The sequence below is a fragment of the Stegostoma tigrinum genome, chromosome 3 (assembly GCF_030684315.1).
Source record: "Stegostoma tigrinum isolate sSteTig4 chromosome 3, sSteTig4.hap1, whole genome shotgun sequence".
Lineage (NCBI taxonomy): Eukaryota > Metazoa > Chordata > Chondrichthyes > Orectolobiformes > Stegostomatidae > Stegostoma > Stegostoma tigrinum.
This window is the reverse complement of record NC_081356.1, coordinates 134,550,042-134,567,311: the sequence shown is the minus strand read 5'-3', so window position 1 is coordinate 134,567,311 and position 17,270 is coordinate 134,550,042. Positions and strand designations below refer to the sequence as shown.

The window sequence follows — 17,270 nt, the reverse complement described above, 5'->3', positions numbered from 1 at the left end:
AGATATTGGAAAATAGAAGGAGGCTCTTCTGAAGAGCAGTCACATCAGATTTGAAATGCTAACTCTGTTTATCTCTCCACAGATGCTACCAGACCTGCTGAGTTTCTCCCAACACTTTCTGTTTTTGCTTCAGAATTCCAGCATTTATTTAAAAATAATTAGGACCTGAGAAGAAAAGGCAGGGTGACACTGCAAGCCAGTCCTTTCAGCTCTGACAACTTTCACAAGTTTTAGACTTCCACTGCAGTCTATGTTTTTAGTTTTCCTGGGTTTGCATGTACAAAGTCTCTCAAGGCAGCTAGACAAAGTTTCTCACCATAGATTCATGTGGCTGTACAAACACTGAGCAGGTTTCTGAGATAACAGGGTGTAGAGCTGGAGGAACACAGCAGGCCAGGCAGCATCAGAGGAGCAGTAAAGCTGACGTTTTGAGTCTGGATCCTTCTTTAGGTTTCTGATATGTTCCTGGTGTTAGCTAATTTAATGTAGTTATTAACCTCACATATCACTCTTGCTAGTCTAACTTCTTGAATGCATGTTCTCAGCCTTTCTCCTCCCACCTCCTGTAAATTCTGTTAAATCTGAGTTATTGGGAAACTGTTCCTTTTTATGGTATAAACTGATGTGCTTTTATTTTTTCCCAGGTCTATTCCTCCACCTGCAGAGCTTCCAACAGGTAAGGGAGCTTCCAAAATGAATCCATGCTTTCTGTCTTCTTTTGCTGGGAAGTCAGGAGTCTCAATTTTCCATTTTATAGAGACCACATACCCTTCATGAGTGTGCCTGAGTGAAGCAATAGCCAGGGCCAAAACCCAGCATAGAGTAAAAGAATCTGCTTGCTGTTTTCCTAAATGTAGTGAGCCTTAGTACACAAAGGAACATAGGCATTTGCTCCTTTGAAGAGCAAGAGAGAGAGAGAGAGAGAGAGAGAGGGAGAGAGAGAGACAACTGCTTATGTAGATCTTGAGGGTAACCACTCCACAAGTGTGAGGTGAGATGAGGAGGCAGGTCTCCAATGAGTTATCACAACTGGGACAGGAATTGAACCTACGCTCGTTAGCTTCTTCCTGCTCCACACTCCAGAGGCCATTCAGCTCCTTAAGCCTTCCATCCAGTCAATGAGATTGTACAGCCACAGAGTCAAACATCGCAGAAACAGACCCTTTTGGTCCAACATGTCCGTGCCGAACATAATCCCAACCCAAAAGACTCCCGCCTGCCTGTCCCTAGCCCATACCCTTCCAAACCTTTCCTATTTATATATTATCTAAGTGTCTTTTAAACATGATAACTGTACCCATATCTACCTGTACCCATATTTACCTACATAACTTCCTGGTAATTCTCTTCCAAATCCTCTCTGTCTTGATAATATCCTTCCTATAACTAGATGACCAAAACTGGGCACAGTATTCCTGAAGATGCCTCACCAATGTCCGCCACAAACCTCAAAATGACTTCCCAACTCCCAAGGATTGAGCAATGACAGCAAATGACTCTTTAGCCACCCTGCCTATATGTGATGCAAACTTCAAAGAAGTATGTGCCCGAACCCCTGGGTCCCTCTGTATCACAACACTGCCCAAGGCCTTACCATTAACTGTATGAGGCTTGCCCCTGTTTGTTGTATCAAAATGCAACGCCTTGCATTTATTCAGATTGAACTCCATCTGCCATTTTTCAGCCCATTGACCAATTTAACCAAGATCCCTTTGCAATTTTAGAAAATCTTCTTCACTGTCTACTAGGCCACCAACTTTGGTGTCATCCACAAATATACTAACCATGCCTTCTATATTCTCATCCAACAAAAGAGGACCCAGAAATGATCCCAGTGGAACCCCGCAGGTGACAGGCCTGCAGTCCAAAAAGCGACTGTCCACCATCATTACTCTCTGCCTCCTGCCATTCCTGAAGATGCCTCACCAATGTCCGCCACAAACCTCAAAATGACTTTTGAGGTATCCGATTGGCACGCTCACGCTGAATCCAATGTGACCTAACTTTACTGATTAGTCTATCATGCAGAACCTTGGAAAAAGCTTCAGTAAAGCCCAAGTAAACAATGTCTACTACTCTGTCCTCACCAATCTTTTTGGAAACTTCCTCACAACTCTAATCAACTTTATGACACATGATTTTTCTCACACAAAACCATGCTGACCATCCTTACTCAATTTTTGCCTCTCTAAATGTCCTTAAATCCTGTCTTTTGGAATTACCTCCAACAATTTACCCAAGACTGAAGTCACACTCGCGGGTTTATAGTTGCCTCCTTTCTCCTTACAAACTTTCTTAAACTAAAGGTACACCATTAGCCACCCCCCACCCAACCCATTCATCAGGCAACTCACCCAGAGTTATAGATAATACAAATATTTCTGCAACGGCCCTCTTAATTTCCTCCCTTACTTCCCACGGGCTTCTGGGGTACATTAGATCAGGCCCCAGAGATTTATCCACCTTTATATTCTCTAAGACCTCCAGTATGTGGAAAGCAGCTTGTCAGACTGGGGGCCTGTGACTAGCGGTTTACCTCAGGGGTCTGTGCTGGGCCCATTGCTGACTGTTATCTATATCAATGATTTGGATGAGAGTGTACAAGGCATGATTAGTAAGTTTGCAGATGACACTAAAACAGGCTGTATCGTGGTCAGTGAGGAAGGTTATCAGAAATTGCAGCAGAATCTTGATCAGATGGGGAAGTGGGCTGAGATATGGCAAATGGAGTTTAATACGAATAAGTGTGGGGTGTTGCATTTTGGAAAGTCAAATTCAGATAGGAGTTTCATGGTGAATGATAGGGTCTTAAGGAGTGCAGTGGAACTGAGGACCTTGGAGTTCAGGAGCAGGGTTCTCAGAAAGTGGAGTCACAGGTAGACAGGGCAGTGAAAAAGGCTTTGGGCACACTGGCCTTCATCAGGCAGGGCAATGAGTGTAGAAGTTGGGAAGTTATGGTGCAGAGATAGCAAGGACTGCAGACGTTGGAGTCAGAGACAACACAGTATGGAGCTGGAGGAACACAGCAGGCCAGCAGCATCAGAGGAGCAGGAACGTCAATGTTTCAGGGCAGAATGCTTGTTCAGAAATGGGGACGGGAAGGAAGCTGGGAAATAAACAGAGAGAGGAGGGGTGGGGCTGGGGAAGGTAGGTGGGATGGTGATAGGTGAGTGCAGGTATGGGGTGGTGGGGATTGGTCAGTGGACAGAACATCAGTGAGGCTGCACTTGGAGTATTGTGTTCAGTTTTGGTCACCTTGCTATAGGAAGGATGTTATTAAACTGGGAAGTGTGCGGAAGAAATTCAGAAGGATGTTGCCAGGACTCACGGGACTGAGTTATAGGGAGAGGTTGGACCAGAATGTTTTTCTTTAGAGCAATAGGAGACTGATGGGGGAATCTTATTGAAGTGCATAAGATCTTGAAAGGCATGGATAGGGTGAATGCACTCAGTCTTTTTCCCAGGGTTAGGGAATCGAGGTCTAGAGAGCATCAGTTTGAGGTAAGAGGGGAAATAATAAGTGGAAACCCCGAGGGACAACTTTTTTACACAGAAGTTGGTACCCATATGGAATAAACTGCCAGCAGAAGTGGTTGAAGCAGGTACATTAACAGCATTTAATGTTGTTTGGACAAATACATGGATTGGAAAGGTTTAGAAAGATATGGGCCAAGAGCAGGGAAATGGGGTTCGTGTGGCTGGACATTATAGTCTCCCTGCTGTAAGACTCAATGACTGTATTATGTCCTCTTCTGTAATGTGAATCTTTTAAAACATCAATATTTATTTCCCTAAGTTCTCTTGCGTCCATTTCATTCTCCACAGTAAAAACTGACATGAAATATTCATTTAGCACCTCTCCCATCTTTTGGGGTTCAATACAAAGGTAGCGTCCTTGATCTTTAAGAGGCCCTACCTTCTCTTGGCTGATCTATTTGTATTTTATGTTCCACATTTCCATCCACACCCCGAGCATCCAATAACACTCAAATCCCTACTTAATAAGAATCTAAACCCGACAGCCAAAAATATTCAAGTCAACCTGCTGTCAGAAAAAAAATCCTCCCCATTCCTGTTCAAAAGGGTAACCCCTCATTGTAAAACAGTGATCCCTACTGCTGGACTGACCCCCAAGAGGAAACATCCTTTCCACCTGTTAAGATCATTCAGGATCTAATACACTTCAATCATCACCAGGACAGTAGGAATGGCCGCTGCTGGAGAATCCGAGATAACAAGGTGTGGAGCTGGATGAACACAGCAGGCCAAGCAGCATCAGAGCAGCAGGAAAGCTGATGTCTCCTCTACGTTGGGGAAACCAAGCAGAGGCTTGGGGACCGCTTTGCAGAACACCCCCGCTCGGTTCGCAATAAACAACTGCACCTCCCAGTCACAAACCATTTTAACTCCCCCTCCCATTCCTTAGACGGCATGTCCATCCTAGGCCTCCTGCAGTGCCACAACGTCGCCACCCGACGGTTGCAGGAACAGCAACTCATATTCCATTTTGGAACGCTGCAGCCCAATGGCATCAATGTGGATTTCACAAGCTTCAAAATCTCCCCTCCCCCTACCGCATCCCAAAACCAGCCCGGCTCGTCCCTGCCTCCCTAACCTGTCCTTCCTCCCACCTATCCCCTCCTTCCACCTCAAGTCCCAACCCCATCTCCTACCTACTGACCTCATCCTGCTCCCGTGACCTGCTCGTCCTCCCTGGAGTGACCTATCCCATCCCTACACTCACCTTTACTGGCTCCATTCCCACCTCTTTGATCTGTCTGTCTCCTCTCCACCTATCTTCTCCTCTATCCATCTTCGATCCACCTCCCCCTCTGTCCCTATTTATTTCAGAATCCCCTTCCCCTCCCCCACTTCTGAAGAAGGATCTAGGCCCGAAACGTCAGCTTTTGTGCTCCTAAGATGCTGCTTGGCCTGCTGTGTTCATCCAGCTCCACACCTTGCTATCTCAATCAGGTCACCGCGCACTCTTCCAATTTCTCATGGGAACAAGTCCTGTCTGCCAATTTTTCTCAGAAGCCAGCCCATATATTCCAGGCATCAACTTGGTCAACCTCCCCGAACGGGTTTACATCCTTCCTTAAAGGAGACCAAAACCCTGGAATCTCTCTCACTGGAGCAGACACGTGGGTCTAGTTTAGTTTGGAATAATGCTGGGCATGGACTGGTTCTGGGCCTATTCGCATGCTGTACGACTCTATGACTCTATGACTATGACTCTATGTGCTCTCGACAATGTCCTGTACGACTGAAGCAATGGCATTCCTGACTTTTATGTTCGATTCCTTCCATAAATTAGTACAGTATCCCATTCTCTTTCCTGATTATATTTGCATAATTATCTTTACCAGTCCTGCAGCGGAACAGTTAAGTCTCTCTGCAGTCATACTCCATTTCAGCAATACTCCTTTTTGTTATTTCTGCCGGTGGAAAATCTTCACGTTTTTGATACTGAACTTCACATGGGAAGGAACGGTGGCTCATTGGTTACCACTGCAGCCTCACAGTGCTGCGGACCTACGTTCAATCCTACCCTTGGGCAACTGTCCGTGTAGAGTTTGCATATTCTCCCTGTGTCTGCGTGGGTTTCCTCTGGGTGCTCTGGTTTCCTCCCACAGTCCGAAGATGTGCAGGGTAGGTGGATTGGCCATGCTAAATTACCCATAGTGTCCAGGGAGGTGTAGGTTAGGTGGGTTAGCTATGGGAAATGCAGGGTTATAGGAATGGGGTGGGTGAGTCTGGGTGAGCTGCTCTCCAGAGAGTTGGACTGAATGGCCTGTTTCTACACTGTAGGGATTCTATGGAACAACCAGGTTTTTTGCCCTCTCACTCAATATGTTATTAAATATGTCTCCACCGTCAACTTCCTTCTATCTTCCTCACAAATACTTTCCCACCTATCTTGGTGTTGTCACTTTAATTTTGAGCCATCACTCCCCTTGTCTAATTGGTGTAAACTGTAAAGGATTGAGTTCCAGCACAGACCCCCTGCAGGATGGCAAGACTCATCATGTCCTGCCAATCAGACATTATTTATGTAGCCTGTCTGTACCCTGCCATCTAGTCAACATTACCACCCACATTAATATCTTACCCCCTATATCATGAGCTATTATTGTCCACAATCACCTACGAGGTGGCACCTTATCAAATCCCTTCTGGAAATTGTGGAATTCTACAATTTGAATGAAATCACCTTTTTGTCCTTCTAAACGCCAGAGATTAAATCCATCTTCTCTCTAACCGATCCGTAGGAAAAACCCTCCACCCTGGGAATTAATTAGTGAGCAGGAGACCAAAACTGCACACAATTCTCCAGCTGTGGTCTTACCAATGCAGAAAAACACCTTTTTTCCTACACTCAAATCTTCGAACAAAGCCAATTTAGAGTTTGGAAATGGGTATTGTTTAAGGTATGGTTTGCAGCCTGGGCCTTTGAACAGCAAAGAGTTGGTTCCTTCCTTTTTGTACACTCAGAATGTAGATCCCAACAACTAAATAAATATCCACATGATCTCCTTATGGTGCAAATACATCAGCTCCATACAAATTAGGCGTCCTACACAGGGCCCTGAGGACTTTAGTATTGATGTACTGCAGGGTTTTGCTGAACATTATCCTCACATAATCATCAAGGCTAACGTCACACAGTGGGAAACAATGGAACCACAGGGTTAGATAGAGAGTAAAGCTCCCTCTACACTCTCCCCCCATCTAACACTCCCAGGACAGGGACAAAATGGGGTTAGATACAGAGTAAAGCTCCCTCTGCACTGTCCCCATCAAACACTCCCAGGACAGGAACAGGGGCTAGATACACAGTTAATCTCTCTCTACACTGTGCCCATCAAGCATTACCAGGACAGGGACAGCACAGGGTTAGATGCAGAGTAAAACTCGCTCTACTCTTTTAAACTGAAAGTATGCTACATTATCACCATCAAACACTCCCAGGACAGAGACAGCATCTTGCATTCAGAAATTTGGGCACAAGCTGTTTGGCTCAGCTGTGAGCCATCACATTGACTGGGCACTTAGAAGAGGAAGTGGGGAGTTTGACCAGTCTTTCCCTGTGCATTTCACCGACTCTGTCACCCCGCATGCTACAAGTAATCACTTCATTCCAGACTTCCTACTGAATGGTGAATGAAAAGTGCAAGTTAAACTCACCTGGAAGAGAGGAGTGATTTATGTAAAAGAAAACAATCATGTCACGGTTGATACCACTTGACTGCCGTCCTATAACAGCCTGCGGCACTTCTACAATATGTGGCTAGGGATTGTGGTTTTTCTGCAGTAAAGCATCTTTTATTCTTGCTGCTGTTGTTGGACATTGCTCTCATGTGCTTGTTTCCTTTCACAGAGGGGGAGGAAGTTTATGATGATGTTGGCGCTGAAGATTTCCCTCCACCACCTCCTGAATCAAGGTACAACATACCCGAACAGACAAAGTATAGATTAGCTCCCAGTAGCTCTGCTGCCTCATAGAAGCAAGAATCATGGCAATAATATGGCCATTCAATGTCTTCTGTATTTTGCCTACTCTGAAAATGCAATCACGTTCAGCCCCTCAGCCCTGCTTTGTGCCTGTAACCCGACTTGATCCTCACCCGCTACCTGGTGCATCCACTATAAAAATGGTTTATGGAATAGTGGGGAGACTGTGGCTAGTGGTAATGTCACTGTAGAGATTGTGGACAGCAGGGGTTCAAGAAAGGAGCTCCCACCACCTTCTCAAGGGCAATTGGGATGTGCAATAAATGCTGTCCCAGCCAAGTGACACCAATATCCCATAAATACATTTTTAAAAATACCCAGGTGAATATCAAATTTTGGCATAAACATAGAACCGTAGAAAGAAGAAAGCAGGAGTAGGCCATTCGGCCTTTTGAGCCTGTTCCACTATTCATAGAAACATAGACAATAGGTGCAGGAGTAGGCCATTCGGCACTTTGAGTCTGCATCACCATTCAATACTATCATGGCTGATCATGCAATCTCAGTATCCTAGTCCTGCCCTCTCCCTATACCCTTTGATCCGTGTCCAGCTCCCACTTGAATATATCTAACCAATGGCCCCAACAGCTGTGGAAGGGAAATCCGCAAGTTCACAACTGCCTGAGTGAAGAAATTCCTCTTTATCTCAGTCCTGAATAGCTTATCCCTTTTTCTCAGATGGTGACCCCTTGTTCTGGACGTCCCCAGCATTGGGAACATTGTTGCCACATCCAGCCCGTTTAACATGGTCTTGGCTGATCATTCAACCAAGTTGCTGCTTTCTTCCCATACAGTGATCCCTGTAGCCCTAAGAACCATATTTAACTACTTCTTGAAATATTTTGGCCAATGTAACTCTCTTCAGAGCCCATGATGGCAATTAGTAGAATTGGAAATCAACTAATTAATACATTTAATTAATTAATTTTAATAATGTGGCATTGAAAACTGTTCTCTATATTGATGTTCTTGTTAGATATTGTCACAAAAAAGGTTTCGGGTATTATCTCTGTAACAGTGATATTACTTTTGAAAAAGTTCATTTCCCAAACAATCAATGGAGTGTTGAGGCAGTTCTGTAGCAACCAATGAAAAATCAACATAAAATCAAACATTTCAGAGCAGATGATTTATACAAGGAACTAAAGAAATCTCACTCACATTCAAACTAATGCAATCAAAATACATCTTTCAACTGCTTTCAATGAGCATCACACTGCTAGCAGATGTGTAGCATTTTGTTCTAATCTTATGGTGATAGCGTGTAATAGCTGGGCGCTTTAACTTTTCAGCAGCACCCTAACGTACTCAATCAGTCCATGCCTGCAAAATTCAGAATTGAATGTTTAATATTACATTGAATGATTCTGTGATTGGACAACACTTTCTAAACAATCCCACATGTGCCAAGAATTATGTTAACAACCAATCTAGGCTTATCAATCAAACTCTCATTGTGGTTCACACAGATTCAGATACTGGAAGCTGTCATTTGCTGGAGAAATGAAATTAATACAATCATTGTATCACAGAATGCACCACCTTCACTGAATTCATTTACTGTCCTTCGTCCAGTCCTTCCCATGCCCAGCATGTTCACCTTTTTCAGATAACAGTGTAATTCCCTTTTGAATGCTCCAATTGAATATGACACTGCCACACTCTCAGGTAATGTATCCTGGATCTCATAGAATTCCTGCAGTGTGGAAGCAGGACGTTTGGCCCATCGAGTCCACAGCGACCCTCCAAAGAGCATCCTACCCTGTAACCCTGCATTTCCCATGGCCAATCCACCTGACCTGCCCACCTTTGGACTGTGCGGGGAAACCCAAGCGCCCAGTGGAAACCCACACAGACATGGGGAGAATGTGCCAACTCCACAGTTGCCCAAGGCTGGTATCAAACCCTGGTCCCTGGCACTGTTAAACAGCAATGCTAGCTGATGTACTGCCATCTCAACTGCTCACTACATGAGAAAAATCTATCCATTATCAACTTTAACCAATTAATTTAAATCTGTGTGCTGTCATTACTGATACTTTCACAAGTCAGGACAATTTCTCTCTAACTAATCTTTCCCAACTCCTCATGATCTTAAATGCTACTATTAAATCTGAATTTGACAACACCTTCTATCACTTTACTGATGATTAAGAGTCGACTAATGTGGCAATTATTCATCAAGTTGGCTTTGTCCTGCATTGTGGACATATCTGGGCAATTTTTCACATTATTTGATATCTTTGCATCCTCTTTGGCCACAGGAGCGGTCCCAGAGGACTGGAGAATAGCCAATGCTGTACCATTGTTTAAGAAGGGTAGCAGGGATAATCCAGGAAATTACAGGCCTGTGAACCTCATGTCAGTGGTCGGGAAATTATTGGAAAAGCTTCTCTGGGAAGGTCAATATGCATTTAGAAGAAGTGGACTTATTAACGATGGGCAGCATGGTTTTGTGTGGGGGAGGCCAACTGCCTCAACAACAATGTGAGCTACACATCCTCTCAAAAGCCTTGAAGGCAAAATGTGCCAGCGCAGACTTGGAGGGCCAAAGGGCCTTTCCCTGTGCTGTGTTGTTCTTTGTTCATTGTCAGGTAGATGCCGGTGTTATATCTGTATCGGAAGCAGCAGGTTCTCAGTGTTATTGCTGGAATATTCTCACTATCCAACTGGCACTTCTGCCTGAAGTTGGTTGCAAAGTTTCAGCAGGGACTTTCACACTAAGGTTCCTGCCCCAGCATCATTGAGGAAGGGAGTATTGTGGAAGCGCTGCTTCCAGGAATGTGTTTAATTGTCCACCCCCTTCACACCTAGACGTGATAGGTCTGAAGGTACAAATTGCAGTTCCAAGGAAGGATCACTGTGCCCAAAACATTAATTCTGTTTTGTGTCCACAGATGCTGCCAGACCTGCTGAGGTTTTCCAGCAATCTCTGTTTTTGTTTCTGATTTACAGCATCCATTGTTCTTTCTTTCTTTCCATGAATTGATCTGGTGTTTCTAGGTTTACATTGTATGGGTCATCAGGGAAAGTTAGGGCTAAGTTGTTTAAATTTATGAATGGTTTAGGTAGAATTCCAATAGTTGAAGGAGAGTTGACAACCAGAAAGCACAGGCTAAAGGTGAATGGAAAAAGTACCTGGAGATGACAAAGGTAAAGCATAATATAACATAATATTTGGAAGTTGCAATGGACTTTCTGATATGGTGGACAAAGCAGATTCAAAAGGGAATTGGTTAAATTCATTGATAAACATTTGTAAATGTAAAAATAAAAAATCGAAAGAACTGTGGACGCTGTAAATCAGAAACTAAAACAGAAATTGCTGGTAAAGTTCAGCAGACCTAGCAGCATCTGTGAAGAGAAATCAGAGTTAACGTTTCGGGTCTGTAAGGTTTACCGGATCCAACATGTTAAATCTGATATCTTCCACAGGTGCTGTCAGACCTGCTGAACTTTTCCAGCAACTTCTGTTATTTTGGAAATATAGGAAAACAGCAGGAGAGTGGGACTAACTGAATTGCTTTTCCAACAAGTTAGCTCATATTTCTTGGGTGGATCAACAATGGCCCCTTTTGTTTGTCTGCCAGCTCAAAAAGGATAGAGAGAAAAAACATAACAATGAGAGGAGGTAAATGTGTTATAGGTTTCCACCGTAACTGGACGCAACAACTAACTAATCACTTGAATCACTATGGTCTTAACTGGATAACTGCTTTAGGTAGATTAATTTGTGTAGTTGTTAAACTTATCATTTATGAGTTCAAAAAAACATGCCTAATCCTATTCTGTAAGTCTCCCAGTGGGTGTAACTACTTCCCAGTTCTCATTGTTGAAACCGAGCCTTCTGGTCAGAGTTTAGAACAATGCGCCAATCATTGGGAGTTGGAAGTGGAGCTTTTCTGCTTTGAACAATGGTTGCACCATTTCCCAAATGCCTAGTGATAGTGCTACAAAACATGTAAAATTCAGTATAATCACCACCTGTTGTTCCATGAGTTGAGGGAAAAAAGTGAGGGAACCAATCTTTTGTTTACGCTGTTGGTCCCTGCTAATCACATAAAGCCGTGCCAAGAAATGTCTTGGATCCAGGCATCAATAAACTGCAAGTTATCAGCGAGTCAATTTACAGCTATTTGCAACGTGGTCTACTTTGTTGTCCATCAAACAATGGGGTGCATTACACTTGAATTAAGATTTTACCTGGGAGCACCCTTTACTACTTGTCACAGTGCCTTGAAAGGCCAAAGGTATAATAAATTCAGAAGGACTCTGCAACTTAAAGCATTACTGGTTAATCTACTCTTCCAAATCAAGTAAGATGCATGATCGTATCAGTGAACTGCTCATAAAAACTAATGCAAGGAAAGTGGAATGTTGGGATGTCGCAACAAAGGAAGCTGAACTCACAGCGTTGGGTAAATGATCAAAATCTCCAAACTTATCTTCTCCTTTTGCTTAGTTTGCCAAAGTCCTCAAAACTACCAGCAATTGCAAAAGCCAAAAAGGATGAAAGGGATCCCAAAAGAAACAAAAGGATGGAGAAAGAGGAAAAAGACTTCAGGAAAAAATTTAAAGTGAGTTATAGACTTATGGAATTACTTCAAACATTTTAAATTTGAGAACTGCCTATCTGTTGGACAATAATGGGGGCTGAGGTTTATTGAATATTACCCATTGGGTCTGATACCTTCCTGATCTGCTGCCACACCCTCCTCTCAGTCCTCATTGCCTGTTTGGGTGTGGATGCAGGTGAAGTGTGTGCCCTGTAAAGGAATTCTCCCATCGTCAATCCTGCAACAATAGTGGCAGCTGTTTTTTAGTCAAACATTTGATTAAAAATTTGGCAAGTGAGTATCTCCACGGTGATGCCCTCTCGGTTACGTAATTTCTGCTGTAGCTTCTTCTACTCAGATTGGTGCTTTAGCTTCGAAAGCCCATCTGCCAGGGAGCCTGTTTCCCAGGGAGGGTGTCTGAATGAAATTCCCCGAAGAATGATTCTTTCCCCAAGGTGCTGCACTGGCTCTCGTTCCTATACCATCCCACAATGGAGGAAAGATCGGGATTTGGGTGGCATGATGCCTCAGTGGTTAGCACTGCTGCCTCTCAGTGCCAGGGAGCTGGATTCGATTCCACCCTCAGGTGACTGTCTGTGTGGAGTTTGCACATTCTCCCCGTGTCTGTGTGAGTTTCCTCCGGGTGCTCCAGTTTTCTCCCACAATCTAAAGATGTGCAGGTTAGGTGGATTGGCCATGCTAAATTAGGGATGTATAGGCTAAGTGTGTCAGCTGAGGGAAATAGGGTTGGTATGGACTTGTTGGGCCAATTTGCATGTTTCCACACTGTAGTGCATCTACACCTCTCTATTTACAATACTCAGAGAATACTGGAGAAACTCAGTAGGTCTGACAACATCTGTTGGACAGAGAAACAGAGTTAACATTTCAAGTCAAGTATGATTTTCCTTCAGAACTGAGTGCTTTTTTTGAGCTCTTAAGCCACTTTGGCCAATTTTAAGTACTTATTTGACAGCTTTTAATACATCCTCAGTTCACTGTTTTTTGTCTTTCAAAGGATAATCACTTGCACACTCAGCATTCCTCTGTTTGTCAGTGATATATAAGTCTAGGTTATAAACTCTAGCACTCCTGTGAGAGGATAACCAGCAGATGGGTGAAGTCTTCCCACCAACATCGTCAATTAAGGGTTCACACCTTCTCAGGGTTGCAAGTGCTGCTGTGAATCTTCATGTAACTGTACCAGCTGATTCGCGATCTGCAGATCTTTGGGCACAGGGGGTCGGTGTGCCATAAGGCAGTGGGATCCTGAGAGCTGGATTTGCTTCCATTCCTTTCCTTCTCCATCGCCACTTTACCTCACTAAAATTGGACTCTAAGCAGCTTCATTGATACTGTGGTTGGTTTACGCACCGAGCTGGCTCATTAGCTTGCAGACGTCTCATTACCCTGCTGGATAACATCGTCTATGCTTCTTCATTGACAGGTTGTCACCACTTTGAATGACTAGTAGCAAACATGGTAGGCTCATTCAGAAAGTAAGGAGGCATGGGATTCAGGGAAATTTGGCTGTCTGGATACAGAATTGGCTGTGCAATAGAAGACAGAGGGTGGTAGTAGATGGAAAGTATTCACCCTGGAGCTCGGTGACCAGTGGTGTTCCACAGGGATCAGTTCTGGGACCTCTGCTCTTTGTGATCTTTATAAATGGCTTGGATGAGGAAGTGGAAGGGTGGGTTAGTAGCATTGCCGATGACACGAAGGTTGGTGGAGTTGTGGACAGTGTGGAGTGCTGTTGTACGTTGCAACAGGACACTGACAGGATGCAGAGCTGGGCAAAGAAGTGGCAGATGGAATTTAACCCAGAAAAGTATGAAGTGATTCATTTTGGAAGGTCAAATTTAAATGCAGAATGTAGGGCTAATGGCAGGATTCTCGGCTGTGTCGAGGAACAGAGGGATCTTGGGGCCCATGTCCATAGACCCCTCAAAGTTGCGACCCAAGTTGATAGGGTTGTTAAGAAGGCATGTGGTGTGTTGGCTTTCATTGGCAGAGGAATTGAGTTTAAGAGCTGTGAGGTTATGCTGCAGCTCTGTAAAACTCTGGTTAGACCACACTTGGGATATTGTGTTCAGTTCTGGTCACCTCATTACAGGAAGGATGATGAAGCTTTAGAGAGGGTGTAGATTTACCAGGATGCTGCCTGGACTGGAGGGCAGGTCTTATGAGGAAAGGCTGAGGGAGCTAGGGCTTTTCTCATTGGAGCAAAGAAGGTTGAGAGGTTACATGATAGAGGTGTACAAGATGATAAAAGGCATAGATAGAGTGGATAGCCAGAGATTTTTTCCCATGATGGAAATGGCTATCACAAGGGGGCATAATTTTAAGGTAATTGGAGGAAGGTATAGGGGAGATGTCAGAGGCAGGTTCTTTACACAGAGAGTGGTGGGTGTGTGGAATGCGTTGCCTATGGTGGGAGTGGAGTCAGATACATTAGGGACATTGATACGACTCTTGGATAGGCATATGGATGACAGTAAAATGAAGGGTATGCAGTTTACTTTGATCTTAGATTAGGATAATAGATCAGCACAATACTGTGGGCCAAATGGCCTGTACTGTGCTGTACTGTAACTGTCCTATGTTCTATTAATTTCAATGCTGCTATGCTTCATGGTCTGAGTGTCTTTGCAACACTTTATTCATCCTCCCATTGAATGCTAGATTATTGGTTCCTCAGGAAGCCAAGGGCATGAGGAAGGCAGGGGGGAAAGATGGTTTTTATGCCTCATCAACAACCATGTAACTGGTTCACTGGTGTCATAAGCACATAGTCAATGTCATTGAAATGAGTTTTTTTATTCACTTGTGATTTTTTATTTTAGCTTTTAACGTATTTTGACTGCATTCTGTTTTGTTTCTTTCCACTTCAGTACGATGGAGAAATACGAGTTCTTGGAACTGTTGAGGTTGTCCAGAACTTAACTGTAAAGAAGTGGACCAACCGTGAGCTGCCAGTGAAAGCAGGCGAAGTGTTAGACATTATACAGCACACCGATGACACAAAAGTGCTTTGTCGGAATGAAGAAGGGAAATGTAAGTTCCTATTAAAGAAATGGACTTTTATTGAGAACTTGAGGAATAATGGATATGTGCCAATTTCCCCCCCTAACTCCACTGGAGGAAGTTATAGTGGAATTCCCCAGTGATTGGTGTTAGAACAGCTCCTGTTTCTGATCTATAGTAATGACCTGGGATTTGGTATAAAGAGCACAGTTATAAAATTGTTCGGAACTGTGAACTATGAGGAAGATAGAGTAAATCTTCAAAAAAAATCAGGTTGCTGGGGAGGGCGGGCAAGTGAGAGTTGAAATTTAATGCAGAGAAGTGTGATATGATTCATTTTGGTTGAAAGAATATGAAGAGATAGTATAAAAACAATGTATGCAAGAGCAGAGGGACCAGGCTGTATATGTATGTAAAACTCCAAAGGTAGCTAGGCAGGTTGGAAGAGCAGTTAATAAAGCAAATGACATCCTAGCTTTTATCTGTAGGATCATCAAATATAAAAGCAAGGAAATGGTGTTAAATCAATATAGGATCAAAAGCCAGAGGGCACCGATACAACGCAACTGGGTAAAAATAAAGCATGAGACCATGAAAGAAACTTTTTCACACAGCGAACAATGAGGTGTGATGGAACTGAATAAGTTGAGGCTTTCCAAAGTTGCACAGGATTTAATTTGAAAAAGAAATTGCAAGGAAATGGAGAAAAGGCACGCGAGTGGCTGAATGGGCTCCTTCTGGGCAGGAACCATTCCATGATACCATGGCTACAATTTATGCTCCGATATTGTTCATTGTGATACCTCAGTCATGTGTTCATTCCTCATGTACAAGTCTAGTAGACTTTAATTAGTGACAGTTTTATTCAAGGACCTTCACCTGACATAACGTGCATCTACCTCACAGGGAGCTTTATCAAACAAGATTGGACAGTAAGCCAAAAATAAGAAGCATTGAAGCAGGTGACTTCTAGTAGATCTCAGGGACCATTTTAAACAATGGAGCAATAGGTAGATGTGGGGAGGTGGTTTGACGGGTGATTAAGACTATGAGAAGAATAAAGCCATGTGAGGTGGTGGTGTTAAAAGATGGCTCAGAATAGTTTGCACAATCTGTATTAAAGGACAGGCTTAAGGCATGGAGGAACACTGAACTCATATAAAAGAAGGCGAGAAAGACAGAGCAGTTAAAGAAAAAAATTCCAGAGTTTAGAGCTTAAGCAGGTAAAAGCCAATAAAGGGCAGAGAAAATTGAGATTAGCAATTTTTGATTTGATTTGATTTATTGTAGTCACATATACCTATATACAATGAAAAGCTTTGTTTGCAAGCAGCACAGCCAGATTATATTAAACAAGGACATACAGATCATAGGATTCCTAGAGTGAGCCGTACACTACACAGGAGGTGCACAATGCATGATCAACATTAACAAGATCAACATTATTTGAAGTTAAAGAGTCCATAACAGTGGGGAAAAGCTGTTCCTGAACCTGCTAGTGTATGTGTTCAGGATTCTGTATCTTCTGCCTGACCGAAGAGGTTAGAGGAGAGCATTGCCAGGGTAGGAGGGGTCTTTGATGATGTTGGCCGCCTTTCTGTGGCAGTGAGCCGTGTAAATGGAGTCCATGGATGGAAGGTTGGCTCCTATGATGGTCTGGGATGTACACACCACCTTCTGTAGTTTCTCACGCTCCTGGGCAGAGCGGTTGCCGTACCAGGCCGTTATACACCCAGACAGTATGTTTTCAACGGGGCATCTGTAGAAGGTGGTGAGGGTCCTTATGGACTTGGCAAATTTCCTGAGCTACCTGAGGAAGGAGAGGCGTTGCTGTGCTCTCTTAATCATCATGTTCATGTGGAAAGTCCAGGACAGGTTTTCAGTTATTGTCACTCCCAGGAACTTGACGCCGTCCACTCGCTCAACCTCAGCTCTGTTGATGTAGAACATAGAACATAGAACATAGAACAGTACAGCACAGAACAGGCCCTTCAGCCCACAATGTTGTGCCGACCATTGATCCTCATGTATGCACCCTCAAATTTCTGTGACCATATACATGTCCAGCAGTCTCTTAAATGACCCGAATGACCTTGCTTCCACAACTGCTGCTGGCAACGCATTCCATGCTCTCACAACTCTCTGTGTAAAGAACCCGCCTCTGACATCCCC

The 17,270-nt window shown here is 43.7% G+C and overlaps 1 protein-coding gene across 3 annotated transcripts in view; it reads left to right on the top strand.

Moving 5' to 3' along the window:
* Positions 1–17,270, top strand: part of LOC125450961 (FYN-binding protein 1) — a 177,244-nt gene that overhangs the window by 146,936 nt on the left and 13,038 nt on the right. For all 3 annotated transcript variants that reach the window (XM_059644958.1, XM_059644957.1, XM_048527468.2), the window contains 4 exons: positions 645–676; positions 7,382–7,445; positions 11,978–12,092; positions 14,966–15,128. In XM_059644958.1, coding sequence (XP_059500941.1) covers positions 645–676; positions 7,382–7,445; positions 11,978–12,092; positions 14,966–15,128 — 374 coding nt within the window. The remainder of the gene's footprint in view (positions 1–644; positions 677–7,381; positions 7,446–11,977; positions 12,093–14,965; positions 15,129–17,270) is intronic.